At 38.0% G+C, this 27,595-nt stretch overlaps 1 protein-coding gene across 1 annotated transcript in view; it reads left to right on the top strand.

Annotated features, from left to right (window-relative positions):
- LOC124625459 (small subunit processome component 20 homolog) overlaps window positions 1–27,595 on the top strand; it is a 208,888-nt gene that overhangs the window by 70,623 nt on the left and 110,670 nt on the right. Inside the window, exons 12-19 of the mRNA XM_047149176.1 lie at window positions 368–544; window positions 625–750; window positions 956–1,122; window positions 9,918–10,129; window positions 12,649–12,872; window positions 14,968–15,236; window positions 23,472–23,754; window positions 26,337–26,628. Of these exons, the coding sequence (XP_047005132.1) occupies window positions 368–544; window positions 625–750; window positions 956–1,122; window positions 9,918–10,129; window positions 12,649–12,872; window positions 14,968–15,236; window positions 23,472–23,754; window positions 26,337–26,628 (1,750 nt within the window). The remainder of the gene's footprint in view (window positions 1–367; window positions 545–624; window positions 751–955; window positions 1,123–9,917; window positions 10,130–12,648; window positions 12,873–14,967; window positions 15,237–23,471; window positions 23,755–26,336; window positions 26,629–27,595) is intronic.

Here is a 27,595-nt window from a genome sequence, read left to right as displayed (position 1 = left end):
GTCGTGTGCATGAGGTATTCTTGCTTGTGTGTATGAATGGTGTATGTTTCTCTCTTGCAAATGAAGCTGTGGCCGAAAGCTCCATGCAAGTGTCTTTTAATTGTGTCTGTCTGAAACTTAATGTGTCTTCTGTACAGTAAGTAGCAATCTGTCTTTTCCTACATTGTTGAAATAGTGACTGTCTTAGGTGATGCTACCCAATTGTTCTCAGGTTAAATATTGAAACATATGCAATGTTCTCCATTTATTATGTATTAGAATCATTAGAATTTTAATAAAGTCTAATGTAGGCAGATAGTTTTTAACTAACTTTGCGTTATGTGGAAATACATTGTAATATTTATTAAGTCCACTACCTTTGTCACAGGACTCTTGCTGCACATATGAGTGTCTTTGCAAAACTTCGGAATCCAAAAGCAATTTTTAGAGAATCAGAGTTAAGTAAGTTGTATTATGATCTGCTGATGCACAAAAATAATGATGTCCAGAAGCTGGCACTCAGCTGCTTGCTTACATATAAACACAAGTTTCTTCTTCCATACCAGTAAGTACTATAATTTTTTCTTTATCATGTGGAATACATCAACTGCCTGTCAGAACAAAATGACACCTTTTTTGTTCTAGGCCTAATTTGTTCAACTTGTTAGATGATAAAACGTTCAAAAGCGAAATAACTATGTTTCGCATTGACAAAGAAAGTGACGTAATTCAAACTGAACACCGTGAGAAACTTATACCTATAATTATGAGGTAAGTCATACAGATATCTATAAACAGTTCATCTAGTGAACAAACCATTAACAATGGAAAATGTAAAAGTGTAAATATACTATTTCAGCAGAACTTATTACAGCAGCATAGCTGCTTGATTATTACCGAAACAGAAATGCACCTACAGTGTTTCTAACTCTCAGTGTAATAATAACCTTTTCTTCATTAACAAATTGTATTCCAGGATAGTCTACAGTAAAATGCTGACAAAAACTGGTTCAAAATCTACAGGCAAAGCAGCAGCACAGCTACGTCGATCTTTAGTTTTGAGGTTTCTGGCTGGCTGTCATGAGAACGAACTGATGATATTTGTGCAAATGGCTTTCAAAAATTTAATGGACCACCTAAAAGGTGAAGAAAACTCTTTTGAATCCTGTAATTTGCAATTTATTTGTTTCTTTACTATTGTACTTTTGTTATTTTCACCTACTTTAAGTAAATTGTCTTTGTGTGTGTGCATGCCAGAAGCACCTTCAGTAGTATAGCAGGTGACACATTTTGATAAACATGGGAAACTTATTCTCTCTCTCTCTCTCTCTCTCTCTCTCTCTCTCTCTCTCTCTCTGTATCTATGTATGTACACTAGACGCTCGCTAATCCGGCCATTCCTGATACATATAGGTGCCGGATTAGTGAAAGTGCCGGATTATTGAGTGTCTGAAATTCATTTTATTCATTTATTTTGTTTTTTATTTATTTTGAAAACATAGGGGATATAGTGTACTGTACTTCATTAAACTGAACGATACAATTTTGAAACATAGAAGATACACTTTATTAAATCCAAAAATACATTAATTTTCAAACTTAGTCCTTAAGTGTGTGCTGTACATAATTATACAGTCGTATCACGCACTATGAAACATGTTCCTAATTTTTAACTGTCACAATGATGATAAGTGACGGTCCCATGCTTTATCACACAACCCCTTTACAAGCATTACATCAGTACTGCATGTATCTGGTTGTTGCATAATGCACTCCAGGAAGACCTCAGCAGCTTCACCACCAGCAGTGTGAGAAATCTTCATGCTCTCTGTTCCTGTGTCCTCTTCTTCATCACTTTCATCATTACTTTCTTGCACGCTTTTAATTATTTATTTACCTGTTAAGATTTGGTCTGTATCACAATTTTCCTCATTCAGCCACTTAGTAACATCTTCTTCATCAGTTTCTTCTCCTGGAAGGTTGTGGAACATGTCAGTGTACAAAGTAATTGATAATTCCAAATTGACTGGCTCATCACTGGCACTCACTGCTTGATCCAACTCGGCATCAGTGGTTGTTGTTGTTGTTGTTGTTGTTGTTGTGGTCTTCAGTCCTGAGACTGGTTTGATGCAGCTCTCCATGCTACCCTATCCTGTGCAAGCTTCTTCATCTCCCAGTACCTCCACACTGCCCTCCAATACTAAACTGGTGATTCCTTGATGGCTCAGAACATGTCCTACCAACTGGTCCCTTCTTCTTGTCAGGTTGTGGCACAAACTCCTCTTCTCCCCAATTCTAATCAATACCTCCTCATTATATTTTGACTAAAGTTCAGTCTTGATCACACCATTTATGTTTCAATGATGTAGGTAACCGGTTTTGGTTATTTTTACATAACCATCATCAGACCTGTGGATTAATTTTAGGAAATACTGGAAACCAATCATTAAATAAAATGAAAGTGTCTAATGACATCAAAATTTAACAAGATAAAATAAAATTAATTATACCCATGGCTCCCTTAGGATGGTAGGCGAAGCTCTCCTCAGCTGCTACGAAGTCAACTGATGGTTGTGAGTGCTGAGCACGAGCTTAAATATGCAGAGGCTCCGCCTACTTCCTGTCACATTGCTTCACAACTGCCAATCAGCGTTCATGATGTGACGCTATCGTCAAAGTATAAAAGTAGGAAATACGCTAATAACATAAAATTGATTCATTTAAAATGTCTGATTAACAGATAGTTAGTATGTGTACAGCTTATTTATATTTTAGATAAAAATAGTAAACTACGATGTGTAATAGTTGTGCCCTCTATGGGCAACCTTAATACTATTACAGTGTCATTTACATCAAAGATGTGAAAGTCCTTGGAGTTGTGGTATATATCGGTTATACCGAGTCGCCTACATCACAATTGCATCTTTGTTGGATGTTGCAGATCGTCTTACTTTAACTGTAGTTTTCATAGCACTATTCTTTATAGCAGTAGGGTAGCAGCCAAGAGTACGTTCCGCATTATGTATGTCTGAATAACTGATGAGACCGCTGATAAAATTTTTAGAACTCATCGATCTAATAGTTTTTATAATAATTAATTTCAATTTAATAAAATTTTTTATATGTTGTACAGCATATTTTACATACATAGCTTTTGCCATGGGTATAACTACTCTTATATTTTAAAACAAAAGAGTAGGTGCTTTTATTATAAAATTTCGTCAAAGAGGTCGTAAAAATATTTTTCGCGAAAATCTAATTGTTCATTGAGCAGCATTGATGATTTGGTTTTCAAATGAGCATATCTCTCGATTTCTTCTAAGATGTTCATAAGTAAGCCTTTATTTGCATAATGAAGAACTTGTAAATTCTGCTCTACTGTCCTCTCAGCATGATTATTGAATGCTATATGATGGCCGAATACAGACTTTGTTCGTGAGGTACCCGGCGTATGTTCTTTGTACCTTACTGCAAAATTTCGACCTGCTTGGCCGATGTATATTTTCTCACAGTCTCTGCATTGGATCTTGTACACTCCTGATCTGGTAAATTTTCCACTATCTTTACTTACAGTATGTCTTAATTTTTGTTGTAAAGTATTGTCAGTTGTAAATGCTATTGTTATTCCAGAATTTTTGAATAAATTAGTAATTCTATCTGATATGTTTCCCATATATGTCATCTTCATATATTTTGGATTACCTATTAGTGGAGTACTTTGTGATTGTTGCACTTTATTAAAAATGATATCTACCTGTCGTGTGTCGAAAGAGTTAGTTTTTGCAATTTGTTTTAAGATGGTCATTTCCTTTTTGATCTCATTAGCTTCTAGCGGTAATTTAGTATTCGGTGTATCATAGACATAAAAAATGCTTTTTTATATTTGTCAGGATGACATGATGTGGCATTAATAATAACATCATTAGTTGTAGGTTTCCTGTATATGGTGAAGAAATGTTTCCCATTGGTATTAGTTATAGTGAGATCTAGGTAGTTAATAGATTTTCGATTTTCATGCTCAACCGTAAATTGTAACTTCGGATGCATAGAGTTTAATTTTATAGCAAGCTTCTCAATTTCATCCTTTGAACCATTATAAAGCAATAGTGTATCATCTATGTATCGCTTGTAATATATGATTTTATTTGCGATATCAGGGTTATTTTTCAGGAATTGCGTCTCATAGTGGTTCACGAAAATGTCTGCAACTGTCCCAGCCAAAGAATTGCCCATTGCTAAGCCATCTTTCTGACAATAGATTTTAGTATTAAAAGAGAAATAATTGTAATCTAAAGTGCATTCAAGCAGTTCTATAAATTCGATTATTTTGTCTTTAGTCATATTTTTGTATTGTGCCCATAGAGGGCACAACTATTACACATCGTAGTTTACTATTTTTATCTAAAATATAAATAAGCTGTACACTTACTAACTATCTGTTAATCAGACATTTTAAATGAATCAATTTATGTTATTAGTGTATTTCCTACTTTTATACTTTGACGATAGCGTCATATCATGAACGCTGATTGGCAGTTGTGAAGTAATGTAACAGGAAGTAGGTGGAGCCTCTGCATATTTAAGCTCGTGCTCAGCACTCACAACCATCAGTTGACTTCGTAGCAGCTGAGGAGAGCTCCGCCTACCATCCTAAGGGAGCCATGGGTATAATTAATTGTATTTTATCTTGTTAAATTTTGACGTCATTAGACACTTTCATTTTATTTAAAGATTGGTTTCTAGTATTTCCTAAAATTAATCCACAGGTCTGATGATGGTTATGTAAAAATAACCGAAACCGGTTACCTACATCATTGAAACATAAATGGTGTGATCAAGACTGAACTTTAGTCAAAATATAATAATCTATTGATCACTGTATTCCAAAAATGTTTACCAGAATTATACCTCCTCATTAGTTTATGTGATCTACCCATCTAATCTTCAGCATTCTTATGTAGCACCAAATTTCGAAAGCTTCTATTCTCTTCTTGTCCAAACTATTTATCGTCCATGTTTCACTTCCATACATGGCTACACTCCATACAAATACTTCCAGAAACGACTTCCTGAGGCTTAAATCTGTACTCGATGTTAACAAATTTCTCTTCTTCAGAAACGCTTTCCTTGCCATTGCCAGTCTACATTTTGTATCCTCTCTACCTTGACCATCATCAGTTATTTTGGTCCTCAAATAGCAAAACTCCTTTACTACTTTAAGTGTCTCATTTCCTAGTCTAATTCCCTCAGCATCACCCGACTTAATTCAACTACATTCCATTATCCTCGTTTTGATTTTGTTGATTTTCATCTTATATCCCCCTTTCAAGACACTGTCCATTCCGTTCAACTGTTCTTCCAAGTCCTTTGCTGTCTCTGACAGAATTACAATGTCATCGGCATGGATTTTAATACCTACTCCGAATTTTTCTTTTGTGTCCTTTACTGCTTGCTCAATATACTGATTGAATAACATCGGGGACAGGCTACAACCCTGTCTCACTCCCTTCCCAACCACTGCTTCCCTTTCATGTCCCTCGACTCTTATAACTGGCATCTGGTTTCTGTACAAATTGTAAATAGCTTATTGCTCCCTGTATTTTACCCCTGCCACCTTCAGAATTTGAAAGAGAGTATTCCAGTCAACATTGTCAAAAGCTTTCTCCAAGTCTACAAATGCTAGAAATGTAGGTTTGCCTTTCCTTAATCTATTTTCTAAGATAAGTTGTAGGGTCAGTATTGCCTCACTTGTTCCAATATTTCTACGGAATGCAAACTGATCTTCCCCAAGGTCAGCTTCTACCAGTTTTTCCCTTTGTCTGTAAAGAATTCGCATTAGTATTTGGCATCCGTGACTTATTAAACTGATAGTTCGGTAATTTTCACATCTGTCAACATCTGCTTTCTTTGGGGTTGGAATTATTATATTCTTCTTGAAGTCTGAGGGAATTTTGCCTGTCTCATACATCTTGCTCACCAGATGGTAGAATTTTGTCAGGACTGGCTCTCCCAAGGCCGTCAGTAGTTCTAATGGAATGTTGTCTACTCTCGGGGCCTTGTATCGACTCAGGTCTTCAGTGCTCTGTCAGACTCCTCACGCAATATCGTATCTCCCATTTCATATTCATCTACATCCTCTTCCATTTCCATAATATAGTCCTCAAGTACATCGCCCTTGTATAGACCCTCTATATACTCCTTCCACCTTTCTGCTTTCCCTTCTTTGCTTAGAACCGGGTTTCCATCTGAGCTCTTGATATTCATACAAGTGGCTCCCTTTTCTCCAAAGGTCTCTTTATTTTTCCTGTAGGCAGTATCTATCTTGCCCTAGTGAGATAAGCCTCTACATCCTTACATTTGTCCTCTAGCCATCCCTGCTTAGCCATTTTGCACTTCCTGTCAGTCTCATTTTTGAGACGTTTGTATTCCTTTTTGCCTGCTTCATTTACTGCATTTTTTATATTTTCGCCTTTCATCGATTAAATTCAATATTTCTTCTTTTACCCAAGGATTTCTACTAGCCCTCGTCTTTTTACCTACTTGATCCTCTGCTGCCTTCACTAGTTCATCCGTCAGAGCTACCCATTCTTCTTCTACTGTATTTCTTTCCCCCATTCCTGTCAGTTTTTCCCTTATGCTCTCCCTGAAACTTTGTACAACCTCTGGTTCTTTCAGTTTATCCAGGTCCCATCTCCTTAAATTCTCACGTTTTTGCAGTTTATTCAGTTTTAATCTACAGTTCATAACCAATAGATTGTGGTCAGAGTCCACATCTGCCCCTGGAAATATCTTACAATTTAAAACCTGGTTCCTAAATCATCAATGGATGACCACAATTTTCCCCAGGTCTTCATTATGGTAGCGCTCTCCTCTTTATCACATGCTTTGGCTGCTTGGAAAACATCATCATGTATGTTAATTGCTTTCCAAGTCATCACCATAGTTTCGATAGAGTCGTTTTCACTTTAGTTCAGCAAGGAGACGAGAAGTGGATGCCGATAATGAAGTTTAATTGATTCCAAAATTCCCTGGTCATGGGCTGAATTAGTGCTGTCATGTTGGGTGTGAGAGAAAATGCTTGTATACCACCAGACTTCAGAAAAACATCCGAAGGATGACTGGGAGCATTGTCAGTTATAAGGATAGCTTTCAGTGGAAGTGCTTTCTTCTTTAGCTCTTTTCTCACTGCTGGTACAAATGTTTCATGGAACCACCAAGAGAGTATTTGTCTATCCATCCACACTTTCTTCTGAGCACAATACTGCACAGGTAGAGTATTTCTGTCATTGTGTTGAAAACAATGTGGATGTTTGAATTTTCCGATCACCATAATCGGTAGTTGATGATTCCCATTTGCATTACAACACGCCATTAATGTTACGCACTGTTTCCGTAGCTTGTAACCACGAGCTTCCTTCTCATTCTTGGCAGCTAATGTTTTTGAAGGAAGCTTCTTGTAAAAGAGTCCTGTTTCATCACCATTATACAAGGCATCAGCAGTTAAATCTTCCTCCTCTATTATCTTCCTTACCCTGTATACAAACTCGTCAGTATCCTTATCGTTAGCTGAGCAATTTTCCCCGGTGACTGTCAGCTGCTGAATGCCATGTTTTTCCAGTTTGATAGCCGACCTACACTCACTGCAAACAAGTTACTACCACCAAGTTGTTTGTTAAATGCAGCTGCTCTTTCCTTTATAATTGGGCCACTGACTGGAATTCCTTAACTGCATTGTTGTATGAGCCATCTATAAACAGCTGTGTCCAGTTCTTCATTCTCACTCTTTCGCATAACCTTCTGTTTTCCCAACTCGCTATCCATTTGTCCTGAGTTCTGTTGAATAACATCTGTTTCCTTTTTGATGTCATAAATGTTATTGTGCACGTGGTTTGGATGTGCGCCGGGATACTGAGAGGCCGGACTACTAAGGGCCGGATTAGCGAGAGTCTAGTGTGTATCTATCCATCTATGATATCTATCTGTTCATTTCTCACCACAATAACAATTAAACTAGGAAAGATGAAATAGTGAAAATTAAGTCTTAAGTCATATGGGAATGAATCATAATGGGGCAGGATAAGTGCATACTCACATTTCGATTAGTGAACAAATAGGTAACAGTAGTGTTGAAAGAAATTTCCATTGCAAATTTTGGTTTCATTCTGGCATAGCATTCCCCAATTTAATAAAAATCAAAGGCTGGTGAACATGAATATTTTCTTTAAGGTCATGTATGACCTTAACTGATGGCCAGGTCTGTAAATGCTTAAAGTACAAGGGTATGTCAATTATTATCCGCAAAGTAGTTATAAAATTTGATTGTAATCAAATAGGAAACTTACAAGAACATCATCTTTTGACATAGTCCTTGTGTTTCAACACACTTGGACCATCGTTGTACAAGCTTCCTGATGCCCTCATAAAAGAAGGTTCTCAGTTGAGCTGCGAGCTAGGAATGCACCACTTCTTTCACTGCTTCGTCCGAGGCAAATCGACGACCCCTTAATGGCTGTTTGGGTGGACCAAACAAGTGATGGTCAGAAGGGGCAAGATCGGGGCTGTATGGAGGATGATCCAGTACTTCAAATTTGAGTTTCTGGAGTGTTTCAGCAGTGTGGCCAGCTGTATGTGAACGAGCATTGTTGTGCAACAACACAACACCTTTTGACAGCAATCTTCGATGTTTGCTTTGAATTGCAGGCTTCAGCCTGGCAGTAAGCATCTCACTGTAACGTATACTGTTATTGTTGTACCCCTTTCCCCATAATGTTTGAGTACTGGACCTTGTGTGTCCCAAAAAACTGTAAGCATTGGTTTTCCTGCAAGCAGTTGGGTCTTGAACTTTTTCTTGCGCGGCGAATTTGGATGTTTCCATTCCATACTCTGCCATTTACTCCCTGGCTCGTAATGATGGATCTATATTTCGTCACCAGTAATGATCCTGTCTAAGAAGTTGTCCCCTTCGTTACCATAACAATCCAAATTTTTTTTGCAGATGTCCAAGCACGTTTGTTTATGAAACTGTGTGAGTTGTTTTGGGACCCATCTTGCACAAACTTTATAAAACCCAAGTCTGTTGTGGATGATTTCATAGGCAGAACTATGACTAATTTGCAGGCGATGTGCCACTTCATCAATAGTTAATCATCTGTCTAAGAGAATCATTTCACGTGAACGCTCAATGGATTCTTCATTTGTTGTGGTAAACGGTTGTCCAGCTCCTTCATTGTGCGTAACTCTTGTGCGACCATTTCGTAATTTTTCAATCCATTTGTAGACACTCCATTGTGGCAGAACACTGTTCCCTTACTGTACCGAAAGTCTTCGATGAATTTTGGCCCCTGATACGCCTACCGACCACAAAAAACGGATCACTGAATGTTGCTCTTTTTTAATGCAAATAGATAGCGGACAGCCGTGATTAACAGCACGACAATGATAATGAAACTAAATTAGCAGCTTGAAAATTACAAAGATACAACAACAAATAAACAAAACATACGTCATCAAAGTAAAATGACTGTACTACCAGAATAAACAAAAATATAACTAAATTGCAGATAATAATTGACCTACCCTCGTACATTTCATAGATACTTCCTCATCCACTCATAGTGATGTTCAATAAAAACCCTTTCAGTTTTTACTCCTTGAAACATTTCAATTGCTGACATTTTCACAAATAAGTAGTAAAACCATAGGGTTTTTCCCCCTGGTGTGTAAAATCTTGTTGTCCAAGACTTTCATGTTTGTATTGTATTTTGATACTGTACACAAACTTATATTATGAAATATTTTCTTCTCATATTAGAATGTAAGAATGTGTGACTTTCATATTTTTTGTATTATTTATAAAGAACTATACATTCAGAATTCCACTTTAAACATTTGTTTAATTGTTTACAATATTGGTGAAATAAAACTGTGTATTTTTTCAGATGACACTACTGAAATGATTACTACTATCGATAAATCACTAAATTTGGAATGTGCACCTAATCCAAAACAACTACAAAGCTCAGTCAATCTTTTGGGTGTAGTGTTAGACAAATTTGGATCACTTATGGGACAACAGCTGTTACCATATGTATTAAGAGTAATACTGTGTGTTGGTGCCATAGTTAAGGGATTGTTAGAGAGGAGAGAAATGGTATGTATCAGTGTATACATGTTGTTCTCAGTAAATTTGTGTTAAACACTATTATCAGACAGCTTCAGTTTCTCAAATAATGCATACCGGTACCTGTATGTAATACAGTATTATGGAAAATGTAATGGAATTGTTGACTTGTGAAACCTGAGGTTCCTCCTGTGTTAAAGAGGGAAAGTAAAAATAGGATGAATACTGGAAGCTGGAGGGCTTAGTAGAGATGAAGCTATGTAAATATAAATGCTGAATCAGTCAGAATAATCACACACTAAACTGAACAAAACTGAAACCTATATTTTGGTTTTGTAAGCAATGCAAGTCTTTCGTGATGTAAATAATAATTATCAGAGAATCAAAGTGTACATTATACATAGTAAATGTTATTCATTTTGTCCTTGTTGGACCAAAAGCTCAAAAGCTAATGCGAGTAGTGTTTTGTGTTGTGTGCATCTGTGAACCACACATCACTCCACTATAGGTGAGTGGTTGCCTTTCCTTTATTTTATGTATTATTCCATCCAGAAATATCCATTATTGTTACATTTGTTTTAAATTTCATTATTGATTTGTTATTAGTTTTTTTTAAGTTGGCAGCCATTCCACTCCTTAACTACACAACCTTGGCTTTCAGATGTTACAGCTCTTCAGCTATTTACTTGTAGGGCAGAACAAAATCATTTTATTTTATGGCCAATTTCCATATTATTTTTCCAGTTTCAATGTTGTTTTTTGCCAGTGTCAATGTTATTTTTTGCCAATTTCGCTGTTACCCATGGACAATTCTGATTTTTTTTCCAATTTTACAATTATTTTTGGTGATTTTGGTATTTGTTTCTGACTTATTTCTTGTGTATTGTATGCTCCTATTTTTATTTTATTTCATTGTTTTTCAATGGTATGTTGAAAATTAAAATATACCTGTCGATCACATTGAACTGTAAATAATTTAGGAGTCCACTCACCAAAATGCAGTTATACCATAATAAAGTTATATTTCTTGGCACCAAATATTTTATTTACACTTTTTAAAATGAAATCATTTATATTGAAGCCATTAAACAATATCAATCAAAGAAAAAGTAACTTTGCAGCCATACACAGTATAAAGTTCTACAGAAGAATTTCAAAGTTCTCTTTTGAGACTCACTGTCACTGATCCATCAGTACTTCGCTATAGTGTGAAAACAGATGCCCGGAGTCTAAATTTTGAACACGGAAGACACACTGCCTTCAGCACAACACCAGACATTTCATGTCCACATGTCCTGCTGACATGGAAAGTTGCTTTTCCACTAAATTATGAAAGGTTTTGTATCCCTTCAGAACATCTTACACAACTGAGATCTGCTATTTTAGGTACATATAATATACTCTTTGCCTTGTCAGCATTAATAGAGTTTATAATCCTCCCTTGACTGAAATGAGAAATATAGCTGTGAGCACAGATTTAATATGTGGATGTGACCTTAAGAGCTTTTACTCTTTTTTGAAGGAGAAACCCAGTGTATTTAATGTTTCCAACAATTCTTTTTGAAATATTCATCCCTTCATATTACTAAATAAATAATGAGTTTAATCACTTCTAATTCATTTTCCCACAGTAATGACACAATCTTCACTTTTAACTTGGAATACAGTGAATGTTTTATCCAGCGACATCAGGTTTCAAGATATTTTTGTGCAACACATTGAACCAAAAATGATGTGGTTTGGAGAGATCTTTATAATGTGTTACACCAGTTAAAGTGCATCTTTTTGTGGTGCACAAGTATAAATACAAAAATCACCAAATACGGCACTTTAGCTACGTAAACACACAAATCAACATTAAGCAGCCAGCCGCAGCACAGGATACATGAAATCATGCTAATATATTTCTGGCAGAAAAGCAGAACATTGGAATGTTCATTTAAATACTTATTCAATATTATTTTTACTATTTTGTGGTGTAGTTTGTGGTGACGGCGTGACCTGTCGCATTGGCCAGGGATTAGGTTACGTTGGAAGGTACCAGACACCATCTTGATTTACATGTTTTCAGTTTATTTATTTTTTAAGTGCTGTATCTGTTGTTTTTGTATTTACATTTGTGTGTTATGAAAATATGTAGTTTGGGCACCATGTGAAAGATATCCCAAAAATATGCCATTCTTTTTTTATGATAGGTTGTGCAAAATTGTTGGTAAAATTTACATCACCCATTAAATCTGTTACTGAAATCTAGTTTGTTTAGTCACATCTAGAGCCATAGTTCTTTATGTGAGATATCAATTGTCATTCCAAGTTATACATGATTCTCAGAATTGAGAAAAAAATCAGTATACATTTTTGGCTTTCAGGAGCTATTAGTAACTAACATTAGTAAACTGCTACACTCAGATTTATAATATTTTCACATGGGAATGAGAAAAATTCCAGATTTTGCTACATTTCATAAAAACTACAACAGTAAAGTATGATTGTTTTATCATTGTAATTCTTTCAGTATCACCTGTTTTTTTTTTTTTTTTTAATTTCAGATATTTCCTGCATACATTCCTGCCCTTCGTACTCTTCGTAATAGTTGCACAGCAGCTCTTATTCGCTTTTTCTCACAATTTGATGAGTTCATATGGTCTCCAACTGAAATCGATACTGTATTTGATGTGTTTGTTTGGCCATCATTAGAACGTTTACCAACAGAGGGAGTCCATAGCCCAACAGCACTTCTTGAATTATTTATAACTTGGAGTCACAATGCCAGGTAAGTTTATCCCTCATAAAATGCAGAATATTTATTTAGTAAATGTACTTTGGTAGTGACTGATTAGCACACTTGAAGTAACATTGTTTATTGAGCATGAAATAAACACAGTACAATTCGAGGACAAAATTCGCACATGAAATAAGATGGAAAATATCCTCCTGTGACAATTGAAGATTATGATGGAAATGATCTCCCGTAGTGGTATGAAGTGTGTGAGCCTGAGTACAAAGTCCCAATCCTTGGTAGAGGTGATGAGCTATGGAAGCAGGCCCTTCCAGGCCGGTGGTCACACAGCACTGTCTGGGGGCATGGTGAAGGTGCAAGACAGCACTGTCAGTTGAGTTACTGCGCTGGCAGGCGTCAGGGTTCCAAGCATTGTCTCATGGCATGGTTGGCGATCCGTGTGGAGGCCGGAGTTGAACTGGCCTTTGAGGCACTCAACGGTGACCAAAGTACTCACTGGAAAAACGCAGGTGCACAATTATGTGGATATACAACTGTGCAGAAACAAGTAGGTCTCCTGTTACTGCAGCACTGTTTACTGCGATCTGTACACAATTTAGTGGTGCAGCATGCACTACCAGAGACTGTGGTAGCCAGAGGAGGCCTGGTGGTAAACAGTGCAGCCATCTGTTGATAAACAATTGCCTGAGGTAATGCCTGTCCCACAAAGCATGTCCATAAACTAGGTGTCTGAATATACAGGGGCCAGCCTTGCATATACTACACCCATTCACTCTTAAAGGATATGAAAATACAATGGAATCCAGACCTTTAGCTGCTTAAAGGCATTGATAAATATCAATGGGGATAGTTGAAAATGTGTGTCCCAACTGGGACACAAACCCGGTATCTCCTCCTTACATGGCAGACGCTCTATCCATCTGAGCCACCGAGGACACAGAGGATAGTGTGATTGCGGGGACTTATCTCTGGCATGCTCCCCGTGAGACCCACGTTCCCAACTTACTGTCCACACACTACATTTGTGGTGCCTCTGCCCACTATACTCATTACTCGCAGCAGTCAATCTATCAATTCCCACAAGAGTTCAGGCAGTATGAGTGCATCCACACTGAAGATCATTAGTCGGTTAGCCTTATCTATAAGAAGATGGTATCCGTTCTTTCGGAAATGTCCGAAAGAACAGATACCAACTTCACATTCCTTAATGGAGATGGTGGAACCATTGCAGATAAGTGCAGCAGGCAGGGAAGGAGCCTCCGAGCACCTAGCAGAGCAAACTGGAATGAGACAATAGGTCAATCAGGGGATGAACAATGAAAATGGTGCCAAAGAAAGCAGAACCAGAAGATTGCTTAGGGAATAGCTGCGGTCGGCAGTAGATGGCAACAGGAAAGGCACAAGTAGAGGCTGAGACTGAGGCATGGAAATGCACCCAGCACCGGAGGAACACAGTGGGATCAGAGGGGTCAGTGGGGACAGCTCGCAGAATGCAGGGATGGTCACAGAAGAGGTCACTACAGCAATAGCTGTAACGACTTTGAGTTAGCCTGCGGGGACAAGGCTGATGACTAACGCGGAAGGAGCCACAGTGACAGCCGCGGTAGTTCCTGCAGCCACAGCAGCAGTGTTAACAAGCGGCCCAATGTTCATGGTGGAAGGGGCTATAGGGTTGGCGACGTAGGACTTGATATAATACTGTGACCATACCAGCAGCTTTTAGCAACACATGTGAATAAATTAGTTATATAGCACTCTCATAAATATGACTGTAAATTGTTTGGTTAGGTTTATGTGAAATAAGAATCCTACCTCAACAAGTGATCTGAAAGATTATCATTACTACGCCAGTAACAGTAAGGTATCATTTTCATTGGTCTGAACTTCCCTCAGGTGTAAGGAAATGTATCACTTAACTTCTAGTTAGGTGTTCATGTACTTTTTATTTAATATTGTATGTGTAATTGAATAAAAATTACACTGCATGAACAGTGGTCCAACATTATGAAAAGGTGGCATATGATAGCTGCAGTTTCAAAAGTTATGTTTAGACAGATTATCATTAAATTTTTCTTCTATGTAACCAAAAAAACTTTTAAACCTTTAAGATTTCTTTTTCTATTTTCAGGTATTTTGTGCTGTTTGCAAAACACTTAAGAGGCAATCCAGATGTAAGTCCATTACCATATATTATGAAGCTCCTGCTTGGAGAAAAGACACACAGTTCTGTACGGAGCGGAATCATAGAAATAGTGGAGAATTTGTTAACGTTACAAGATCATCAAAAGCAACAAGAAGACAACACAAAAACTGCAGAAGAAGGAGGAAAATTTGTGCCTCCATTGCAAGTCAATTTTGTGCTTCCATTAGATGAGGATGTTGTTTCACAATTATCATGTAAGAATTTTATATGTGTGTAAAATTTTGTGATGAAACAGCATTTTATGTGCCCATTTTTGTTAAGCACTCATTTTGCAAAATCTAGGTTTGAAAGTGGAAATTCACAGATGACTATCACTTTATTTAAACAGCTTGTAGCATGTGATCTCATCTTAATCTGCACTGATTGTAGAAGTCACTCTAAAAGTTTTGAGAATGTCTTTGCTCCAATCCATTGACATGCATCTAAGGCAGACAGCAACAGCAGAGTTTATTTTTCTCTATTGTCATTCATGTTGTGTGAAATGGTGTGGTGTTTAAGACAGTGGACTTGCATTTGGGAGGACAGTGGTTAAAATCCCTGTCCACACACTCCATTGTAGGATAAAAATTCATTTTGGAAACCAACCCCAGCCTTTAGCTAAGCCATTTCTTTGCAATGTCCTTTCTTCTGGGAGTGCCAGTCCCACAAGTATAGCAGGAGAACTTCTGTAAAGTTTTGAAGGTAGGAGATCAGGTTCTGGCGAAAGTAAGGCTCTGAGGATAGATTGTGAGTTCTGCTGTGGTGGCTCAGTTGGTAGAGCACTTGTCCATTAGAGGCAGAGATCCCAAGTTCAAGTTCCAATACAGCATGCAGTTTTAATGTGCCATTAGAGGCAGAGATCCCAAGTTCTGGTTCCAATCCAGCATGCAGTTTTAATGTTCCAGGAAGTTTCAGCGCAGTTTTTGTTTTCTGTGATTTGCTTAAATTGGTTAATGCAAATGCTGGGCTGATTCCTTTGAAAAGGACATGAATGATTCCATTCCCTAATCAAATATTGTGTGTCTCTTTTAATGACCTCATCATCAACAGTACATTAAGCCACAATCCTCTTTCTTCCCTTCAGTCACTGTCAGCCATTGAAGTGAACTTGGGACTTCATTCATTTGAAAGTTTGCTGTGATTTCAAAGTAACTGGAACACTTGTATTTAGTATTTGAGAACTGCTGTTCTTACATTAATATGCAGAGTAAATTAAGAAACAATTCTTCAAAGAGAAACAAACTATCCACGTTTGTCATTTTGACGCTCTTCAAGTTGCAGGATCTGTATCTTTCACAAAATTTTTGGATGTCTTGTATGCAAAGTGTTGCATAATGTACTTTTGTCTCCTAAATGAACAAAGTTCTTATTATAAAGTTTGGGGTATGTGGAAGGACTCACTAGGTAATTACATGAGGCTGTACTATTACTAACACGGATTACACAATCTTCTACCATCTCAATAAGGAAAATTTGATTTTTTTTCCCCCTCCACACACCTGATTTACATGATGATGTGAGCCCCGTGAGTAATAACAACAATAATAATAATAATAATAATAGATATCTCACTCATATCAGACCTCCTCTAGCATGTCCGATGTGGTGGTTTAAATCATTGTGACAATTCAACATCTCAATTTTAGCATTGTCACTGGATATGGAGAGATATAAACTTTCACCACAATGAAACCTACAGGATGAAATACCACACTGAGAAATAAGCAGGACAGCATTGTTCAGAAACTGTTGTTGTGGCTGATGTGTGAGCTATACATTAACCCAGCAAGGGTTAATTTAAGTGTCCTAACCCTCCCCCACCACTACAAGTTGTGTCATTGACCAATGTTTCAATATTTCACACTCATGTTTCCTGTGTTAGTTTGATTCCAATGAAGCCTCACTTTCTGCAGATTGTAACTATTTATTTTTCCAGATAAATGACATGTCAGTTGTGTGGTAGCTTGGAACGTGTAATGTTTATTAGATAAAACAGCCACTCACATATGCACATAGTAAAATCCTAGTTTTCAGAAAAATAGTCCATATGTGATCATCAGTAGTGTGCAATTAAAACCCAGGCCAGAATGTAAACCAGGTATAGTACAAGTGCATAAGCAGAAGTCATAGTAGACAGTCAGAGTCTGAAGGCAATATATCAGCCCTGGTCAACTAGGGATCAGTCTTCTGCATGTCAGGTATGTCCTTTATATCACAGACAGTCTACATCTACATCTACATTTGTACTCTGCAAGCCACCCAACAGTGTGTGGCGGAGGGCACTTTACGTGCCACTGTCATTACCTCCCTTTCTGTTCCAGTCGTGTATGGTTTGCGGGAAGAACAACTGCCGGAAAGCCTCCGTAAGCACTCGGATCTCTCTAATTTTCATTTGTGATCTCCTCGGGAGGTATAAGTAGGGGGAAGCAATATATTCGATACCTCATGCAGAAACGCACCCTCACGAATCCTGGACAGCAAGCTACACCGTGATGCAGAGCACCTCTCTTGCAGAGTCTGCCACTTGAGTTTGCTAAACAGCTCCGTAACGCTATCACGCTTACCAAATAACCCTGTGACAAAACGCGCTGCTCTTCTTTGGATCTTCTCTATCTCCTCCATCAACCCGACCTGGCACGGATCCCACACTGATGAGCAATATTCAAGTATAGGTCGAACGAGTGTTTTGTAAGCCACCTCCTTTGTTGATGGACTACATTTTCTAAGGACTCTCCCAATGAATCTCAACCTGGCACCCGTCTTACCAACAATTAATTTTATATAATCATTCCACTTCAAATCGTTCAATATGCATACTCCCAGATATTTTACAGAAGTAACTGCTACCAGTGTTAGTTCTGCTATCATATAATCATACAATAAAGGATCCTTCTCTATGTATTCGCAATACATTACATTTACATCTGTCCCTGCATAATATGTTTTACAGAGCCAACTGGTGGACCACTCTTGGTGAAGGCTAGTAGCTCAGTGCCCTCTTGATGGTGCAACCTTGCAGGACTTATACGTATTAATTTAGCAAGCCCTCATCCTGATCAGTAATGGTCATCAAATTCTCTAAAAATGCCATTCTTTTTATTGGATTGTAGGCAACAAATTAAACCCACATGCAGCTTTGCACAAAATGCTTTATTTTTTCAACTCGGAAAAGACAACTAAGTGTACTAACAACAGTCAAAGAGTAAAAACTTTTATATAATGTCCACTGCACTTGCGTGGAGTAAACAAAGCATGCATCACTGGCAACTCTCACGTCACCACACAGCCCCCCCCCCCCCCCCCCCCCCCAAAGTGCAGAGCACCCGGGATAAATGGGTACTTAAACTTGACTTGTCTCCCAGCTCTCATACGGACTACTTGTTGCTGCGGGGATGAGGAAGCTGGTGTGGGCTCTTGCGTTGTGGTTCCTTGTGGTTCCATGTTCTCTTGCCACGGGTTCTTCAGCCATATCATGCGTAGTGAGTTCCAAACTTCGGTCCTTCTCATCCTGTTGAGTGTCATCATACTCCAGTTCTGGTAAGATCCATGCTGGTTTTACCCTCTCTATGGACACACTAATAGTTTTGTCATTCTGTGAGATGTCCATAGTATGGGTGTTGTGTCATATGATTCAGTAAGGTCCAGTATATGAAGGTTGTAGTGGTGCTCTGACTGAATCTATGCAGAGCATGACACGTGTACAATCTCCCAATGCCTTATGCACAAAAAACTGGTCGCTTACCGCGTCTAGATACCATAGATCTTCTCATTGTCTCCACACACTCACGGATTTCACATATCAGTGATGAGAGGTTTATTGGCATTGGTGATGAGACAGCAGTTAGGTAATCTGCCGGGATTCTCAGTGGTTCCCCATACACCAATTCCGCCACTGAGGCACTGATGTCCATGTTGTATGTGGTCCATAATCCAAGGAGAACCAATGGAAATGCTTCTGTCCAGCTTCTCTGATGACACATGAGAGCTGCCTTCTACATCCGGCGCCACCTCTCCACCATACCATTGCTCGCTGGATGATAACTTGTTGTATGGTGGTGCTAGAACCCACATAAATTAGCTAGCTCATTGAACAGACTAAACTCTGACTGGTGGCCTTAATCTGTTGTGATATGAAGGGGGCACCCAAACCAAGCTAACCATTGAGAGACAGACGCCTTTGCAACCATTTCTGCCGCTATGTCAGTAATTGGAATGACCTCCGCCCATCTCAAGCATCTGTCTACCACTGTTAACAAGTATTTATAGCCATCAGAAACTGGAAGTTGACCCATTAAGTCTAGATGGACATGGGCAAATCTTCCAGGTGATCCTGTGAAATTCCCAATTTCCGTGTGAATGTGTCGCCCTATTCTGCAGTGCTGACATTGTAGGCATGCGCAAGTCCATTCCCTGGCATCCTTTTTAATTGATGGCCAGACGAAATGTGCTGTCAGTAACTTGATTGTTGGATTTGCCCCTGGGTGCACCAGGCCATGAACACTGTCAAATTCTGCTTTACGAAATCATTGTGTAATGTATGGGCACGGCTTCTACCATGATATATTACACTATAACTTCATCCTGTGCATGAGTATCGGTTTTAAGTGTAACCCTGTTGTGTGGTCCATCAATAACTTCTGTAGATCCAGATCAATTTCCTGCAATGTCGTGAGTTCTTCATAATTGTGCTGGTCACACCACAAACATGAGAAAAGTAATGTGCAACCAGATTCTCCACACCTCTGATGTGCCTTATATCCATGGTGAATTGACTGAAAAGCTCTATGTGCTGGAACTGCCTTGGCGAGCACTTATTGTTGATGTTGCTGAAAGCTGACACTGTAGGTTTATGATCAGTGAAAATTGTTACTGGCCTGGTTTCAATATATGTGAAAATTGTTACTGGCCTGACTTCAACAACTCTCTTTCATATGCACTCCATTTTTTCTGTCGGAGTTGCAGCTTCTTTCAGAGGAAACAAAGAGGTTCCCACTGCCCTTTGACTTGTTCTTGCAAGGCTGCACCAGTTGCGACCTGGCTGGCATCTATTACAATACTCAACAGTGTTGCAGGTATGGGGTGTGCGAGTATCCTGCATCCTCTAAGTTTCTTTGTAAATCGCCAAAAGCCTTTGGTCATTTCGCTTACCTGTGGTATTGTTGCTATCCAGTGCATTCGTAAGCGGTGCCTGTGTTTCAGTGGTAATTGGTAAATGATGCTGGTAAAAATTTACCATGACAAGATAACGCCTAAGTTGTTTGTAGTCAGTAGTGGTTACATATCCTTTGAGAATACCAAAATATCATCTAGATATGCATAACAGAAAGGTAATTCGTAGAGCACTTCATCAATGAATTTTTGCCAGGATTGGGCCGCATTTTTGAGTCCGAATGGCATAAACAGAAATTCAAATAGCCTAAAGGGTGTGATCACCACTGTCTTTGCCACGTTAGCTGGAGCCACAGGACTCTGATTGTGTGCCTTATGACAATCCAGTACTGAGAATACTTTCGCACCCGCTATAGCGTAGATAAACTCTTTAATGTGTGGTATGGGGTACTTGTCCAAGATTGTTCTCATGTTCAGTTGGCGGTAGTCACCACAGGGACGCCATGTGCCATCTTTCTTGCGCACTAGATGGAGAGGGGATGCACAAGAACTGTCAGACCTTCTAATTACCCCAGCCTGGAGCATCTCCTCTATTATCGCTTTTTGTCTCCGCTAATCGCTGTGGGACTAATCTGTGGATGAGTCTTGATAGAGGCAGACCTGGTGTGGTGCGTATATAATCACTGTATTATGTTTAACTGCTGGAGTTTTTATGGCTTCTTGTTGGGGGGACTGTATAGCTGAGCTACTGACTACTCCTAAAACAGCCTCTGCCACACTGCACCAAAAACCTTTTATCATGGCCCTGTAAGAGAGTTATTTGCCAAGTCCACTCTGAGTGCAAAATGAGACAAGAAATCTGCACCTAAGATCGGCTGTAAAATATTTGCTACTACTAAATTCCACTTGTAACGAGTAGATAAACCAATATCTATCATGAGCTCTTTATAACCATACGTGTTTATACTTGGGTTGTTAACTGCTGTCAGTTTCAAAGGCTCCCACGTGTCCTTCTTAACAAAGCTCGTAGCCGGCAAGGTACTCACTTCCGAGCCGGTGCCTATCAGGAAGTTATGGCCTGAGAGTCTATCAATCCTTTGTAATCTGTGCATTGTTAGCTTATATCCCCAGGATGATGCAAAGTGGCATAAAGGTATAGCATACAGGAAGCCTTCAAGTGCCTTACCTTGACTGTACGTGTTGCTGCCTACATCATTCGTATATGGTGCCGTTTGTGAGTGCTGCCGCCCGTGATGCCTAGAGCAGGCTGCCCTTGCCATTTGGGTATCCACAAGGTTTTGTGCATCTCTTAGCTTGAGCCCGAATCGTCAGTGATACCAGTAAAAATTGTCGGTGTGAGCTTAATCCAGTTTGGAGTGTGACCTCTTCTTGTTACTGGTGGACCTGGTGGACCTGGTGGACGTCTGCAGCTCCAACTTATGCAGCCGAGTAGCCATATTTTCCATCGCATCTTGCAGTTTCGTGATCCCCTCAGTAATGCCTGGTTTTTGTCTGTAGCCTGTGGCTGCGTAGCTTAACTTCAGTTCTTCTAACCATACCGATGAGTCATTATTGGCTCCGTTGCAGAGGTGGCAGATGACGTTGCTACGGATGCTACGAGTGTCGACTGTAGAGTAGTGAAAGCTCTGTCAGCTATTTGCAGTTGCTTGTTGAGAGACTGTGCTCCGTACGCAATCAACATCAGTTGAATTTGGTGAGGAAGCTGCTGTCACCAGACATGCAGTAACAATTCATTGGACATCATGGTTGTGTCGACTATAGTGCATAAATGGCTCCAAAATTCAGATGGCCTTCTGTCCCTGTGTTTTTCCAGGGAAAGTCGCTGTTCAGGTAATTTCATGCAGCAAGCGATCAACGCCATTTTAAGTGTGGTGTACGATTGTTGGAGCAGCAGATGTATGACCATATCAGAGACTATTGTTGTTGCCCTCTGATTCAGGTTGCTATTGCGAGATTGAATTTTTCGTGGTCTTCAGTAACGTGTTGTTACTCAAAGATATTCTCTATAATTGCAAACCAAACATCTGGTTGTGTAGGTCTGAATGGAGGTGCTCTGAACTGCAACGGCAACAGCATGTTCGTGCATGAAAAATCTTCGGCATGTGAGTATGCTCGTGATGTGGCTGCTACTACTGGAGTTTGCAAATTCATGAATTCAATTTTGCTATCATTCTGCAGCATTGCAAACTCCAAAAGCCGAATCTCTTGCTTTAGCCATCATATCTCGTCGTTTGTTGCTTGCAGAATTTTGTTAGCTGCTTCCATCTTTGGTGAAACTGCCGCACAATATTAAGTTGCGAGAGTTCTTCTTATTTTTTCTGGTATCACCAATTATGTAGGCAACAAAGTAAACCCACATACAGATTTGCATAAAATACTTTATTTTTCCAACTTGGAAAAGACAACTAACTGAGCTAACAGTCAAAGAGTAGAAACTTATATCTAATGTCCGCTGCACTGGAATGGCGTAAACGAAGCATGCAACACTGGCTACTCCCACACTCCCACAGTATGATTGGGTTTGCAGTTTATGTATCTTTTTAGGTTTACAAGATCCAGTGGCAGTTCTTCAATGGAATCTTTATCTCTGTGGATGCAGGTAGCTGTAACTGCCCACTTGCTGTCCACAGTGATTTTGTTGTGATCTGTAAGAACCTTCGTCACTTTCTCGACTATCAAAATTACACTTGGATTTCAAATCTTTCTTTTTCTTGGTGGCAAGTGCAATGTGTGACTAAATTATTTGTACACCTTTTTAAATTGTTGGTAAGAAATGCAACTTCCAGCCTGCCATTTAAATGACCACTGAACTGCAACAACACTGTCTCTTCATGTGTATTCAAGCATACACCAGCTACAATCATTCAATACCACCACAATGTTTTTCAACAACAACAAAATAAAGTAGATGTTTCCCAACAGATAGAATATGCAATCGAATGCCTATGGTAAACTTGAATACGCAGTCAAATGCATGTGATAAACTTCTATCTTTGAAATGTTGGTAAGTTGAAGTGAGCTTTAGAAATCACCCAGAAAATGTAGATCCACCCCTTCTGTATTCAGCTAATGCTAAGCAACTTATCTGTAGATGAATGCATAAAAAAGGCATTAATTTAGTGTTTCTTCATTATTATATTCATAAGTCCCTAATTTGACACAGAACAGCAGGCACTTTGTCCTTCATCTTTGTCAATCTTTACATACAGTTGTTTGGTATGGGCATTGTTTTAAGTAACATTATGAAGGTTTGATGATATAATATTTAAACAGCAACACATGAAATCCATTTTAAAGTTAATACTGTGCTTTGTTAACAGTGAACTATGGGAGTGGCCTGCTGTTGCCACATGTTCCAGCAATACTAGAACATTTGAAGCGCAAGCTGTCATCATCAAAAGCAGGCCTTGGTCACCGTGATTTAGAAGTGCTTGCAAGAGTATCAGAGCTGGTGCATGACCCATCAACGAGTGAGCTCTTGCTGCAACTGTTATTACCCACACTTAACAGAAAAGCATCTGCATCTGAAGAAACTGTGATTCAACTTTTCACAACTATTACTAATCTTGTCAAGAACATTGCATACCCATTGAAATACCTCAGGTTTGTTGTTTGTTGAAGATGGTATTTTTTCTTTGTACTCTTTATGACATCGACGTGGAGACTCTGACAGATAGCTTTGCTTTGTCCACTACTCATCACTTGTGAAGCATATACATGTTCATTCATTTTTGACTGAAGTAGTTATGTTGCGACTGATATGCAGCAAAGTGGCAAATTATCTTGTATTTCATGATAAACCTCCAGAAATATTAAACTCATGCATTTGGTGCTTGCACACTTGTCATCACAAGGTAATACATTTTGCAGACTGCAAAGTAAAAAACTATTAATAATTTTTAAATTATTTTTGTCAATAAATGTTCATAATCACAAGTTGATTACTATAGACTTTTAAAATTACTTTTTCCGTAAATGTGGACCAAGCCAGTTTGCTGGCCATGTACCCATTTTGATTATGGGTATGGCTACAAGGTGGCTATTTAAAAGTTACTATATGACACACCAGTTAAATATTAATAACAATTAATATGTTAGTCTTTCATACTACTCATATAATAACTGATAATTAAAAAAAGAAGCAGTAAAAGAAAGACAGACTCACATGCTTCCAGTTTTTTAATTTGAAATTTGTTTATGGAATAGAAGGAGTTGTACAAGAGAAATGATTTCATGGTAGATTTGAAATTTGCTTTGGTGTCTGTCAGACATTTTGAAACATTTCTTAATCTTGTCCTCAGAGAGGCTGTAATTTTGTACAAATTCATACTCGCAGCCATGACCAAAATGCAGCACACTGATTAATGCCCTGTAGCTACATAAATGTTCAGAAATGTTCTGAATCCCACTACTGTACTAGAAAACAAATTCTGCCTATAGGCACTAAGCCTTACTGGATAATAGCTCAAAGTAAATACATCAAAAGCCACACAGAAACACCATACTTATTGCTTCTGCAGAAACAAAATTAATTTATTGGCTTCAATTAGATCTCACCAAGTCCACCTTTTTCGTTAAAACCCCCACCTCTGGTTAGCTAATGGCTTCATGATGTGACATGAAGCTTCTGCTTATCAAGGAAGTGATCACTCACTGAAATTCAATGCTTGTGTAGAAAACTGGTAAATTACATATCAGAATTCAACACTTGCACATAGCAACACATCCTTTTTTTTGCATTTGAAAATAGCCTTGTTAAATGAGGTTCCCTAACTACTGACTTCAGAAATGTTAAACATCTTTATTCCAGAGGGCACATGACTGCCTCTTCCATCTGGAAAGGCTGGTGGCCTACTCTTCAATCATGAGAGCTACTGACAGCTGGCAAAAATCTTTAAACATATCACACAGTCAGCTTTAGCATCCTCACTGATCATTCCCTTCTCACACCAGTAGCACTCCTTATTCCTAACAAGTTCTGTACAACACCAGCTGTCACAGGAAAATCACTACTCCTTAAGTCAGTCTAAAAGGCTCTGACCACAAAACACTTAGACGGATTAAAGAGAGACTGTCTCATTGGCTCCAGGCTGGATAAAGCCCCCTTCCACTGAATACTAGCTTTTACATATTTAACACCCAAGAGTATGACCTGAGACTGGCAAGGAATCATATTTTACAATTTTATGCTGTGTGGATAAATGTTCAATGATTTTTATAATTGTCTTTTGGAGCCACAGATAGTTTTAGTAATGATTGAGATAGGTCTTTCTTTCCCTTATAGTGTTTTAACTGAGGACAAAAATATTTTTCTCAAATTGTAATGAATTATTTATGAAGAATATGTTTTGTGAATGTAGCAACTGTGAAGAACAGCAGTGTTAAAATGCCTAATGTTTTCCGAAAAGTGTCCACAAGATGATTATGTGTGAACACAGTGTACTTCTTTCAATGTTCACTCTTGTGCAATCAAGGCTTCCTTTCTAATTAATGAGTTCCTCATTAAAATTATGCTATAAGACATTCAGGAGTTAACTATGTTATAATGATGATTTATTTGTTTCCAAAATTAGATTTTATAGAAAGAGCAGAAGTTGCTGAAAAAAGTTGTTTGAGCAGCACCAAAATATATTGTCCAATTAAGGTTTTCATCACTGTGAAGATCTTAACAAATATCAAATAATTTTCATTATTCCTTCCAGTTATATCTTATTCATGAAGTTAGAGGAAGTTGTAAACACATTGTCAGTATGCTTATACGTGTATTCTTAGAAAAAAAAATAAAGGAAAGAAAAAAAATAAGATCTCATATTAAAATTGTCACTATATAGGCTCAAATTGTGTAATAGCCTGACATTTTGAAACTATAACATTGGGTATATTCTGCACCAACTCACTTTGTACTATAATTATCTGCTCTTTGCTTGTGATGTGAAGGAAACAGTTTAATCCACCTGAAATTATGAAGTTTGTGGTATAGAGAAAATAAATATAAATTCTAAATGTTTGATTTGCCTTTTAATTTTAAATTGTCAAGGACCTTAAAATTATATTAATATAGTGTGGATGTTTTAAAATCAAAAAAGTTGTCTGCAAAATAAGAAATGTTTCATGCATTTAAATATGAGTTTTTAAAAATTATTTGTATTATAATTAACAGCATAATGATCATGCTTATATTGTAGGTCATTAGCACCATTATTTGGTACAGTCTCTGCTACCGCTCCACGAAAACTTCTCTGTGATTTGGTAATGGCTATTGCAGAAAGAGATTTAAAGGAACAGAAAAGTGATGTGGTTATTAATGCTCAACTTTTAATGGAAATAAATGCATGGGATGCCAGATGGATTGAACAACCAGATTTCAACAGGCGTCTTGATGGTTTTAAAAGAGTCAAAGAAATGTTATCTGAAGGGAAAATCAACCTTGACTTTGGTGTGATGATAATTCACAACTGTTTCCACATCTTAAAATCAGTAAGTTAGTTAATTTGTAAATACAAATAGTGAGTACCCAGATAACAATAAGAGGTTATTTTTTATGAGCTAATTATAACAACCTTTGTATGGGCAGTAAAATTATTATTTTTTATCTTCTCCCTCTCCCCTTCTCATGATGCTACAAACTGGGGTAATTAACATGAAAATTCTAACATAAATACCTGATTGCCAGAGCACCAATACATGGCTAATTTAACCAAGAAACTAAATTCTGCCTGTTGTGCATATTCTTGACCTGTCAGTGTGATTGCTAATGTACTTTGCAAACCTTTACTTGATACTGTCCTTTGGTGTAATCTTCCGCTAAAAAAAAAAAAAAAACGTGTTTATGCTAGAGAAATGTGCAGTAAGAATGTTGAGAAAAAGTCAATAACTTAAGAATACGTAGATGTGTCTTCTGGGACCTTGGTATTTTTACAAATATGTGCCAGTATATTTACCCCCTTTTGGTATTTGTGATCAATGTCATGAGTGAATTTAGGGTAACTGTGAAATGCACCCACAATACTAGAAATGAAAATAATTTAGATGTAGCTTTTGCATCCCTGTCTAGGAATCAGAATTCAGCTTTACAGTCCAGTACAAAAGGTTTTAACATGTTACCAGCAGACATCAGGCAGGAAATTGGAAATCTCTAGATATTAAAAAAGAAAAGAAAATAGTACTTAAGTTCTATCCTTGTAATTAATCATAATATTTAGACTCAGAGTGTGCAATTTCAGGTAAACACTAATGTTCATATTAAAAAAGGTTTTATCTTTGACTGTGTATTGACAGTTTATGATGTTCTCTGTAGTAGTCAGTAGAGATGTATAAATTCTTAGTATGAAGTAGTTCGTAAAAACAGCAGCTAAGTAATGTAAGAGGAAGGGTAATGACTTTTTTTGTAATCCACTGCTTTCCTGCTAATATACCTGCATTTATAATGTGTTAGTAAGTAATT

This window comes from Schistocerca americana, chromosome 1, assembly GCF_021461395.2.
Source record: "Schistocerca americana isolate TAMUIC-IGC-003095 chromosome 1, iqSchAmer2.1, whole genome shotgun sequence".
Lineage (NCBI taxonomy): Eukaryota > Metazoa > Arthropoda > Insecta > Orthoptera > Acrididae > Schistocerca > Schistocerca americana.
Note: the sequence above shows the minus strand (reverse complement) of the source record. Positions and strands in the feature narration are given on the sequence as shown.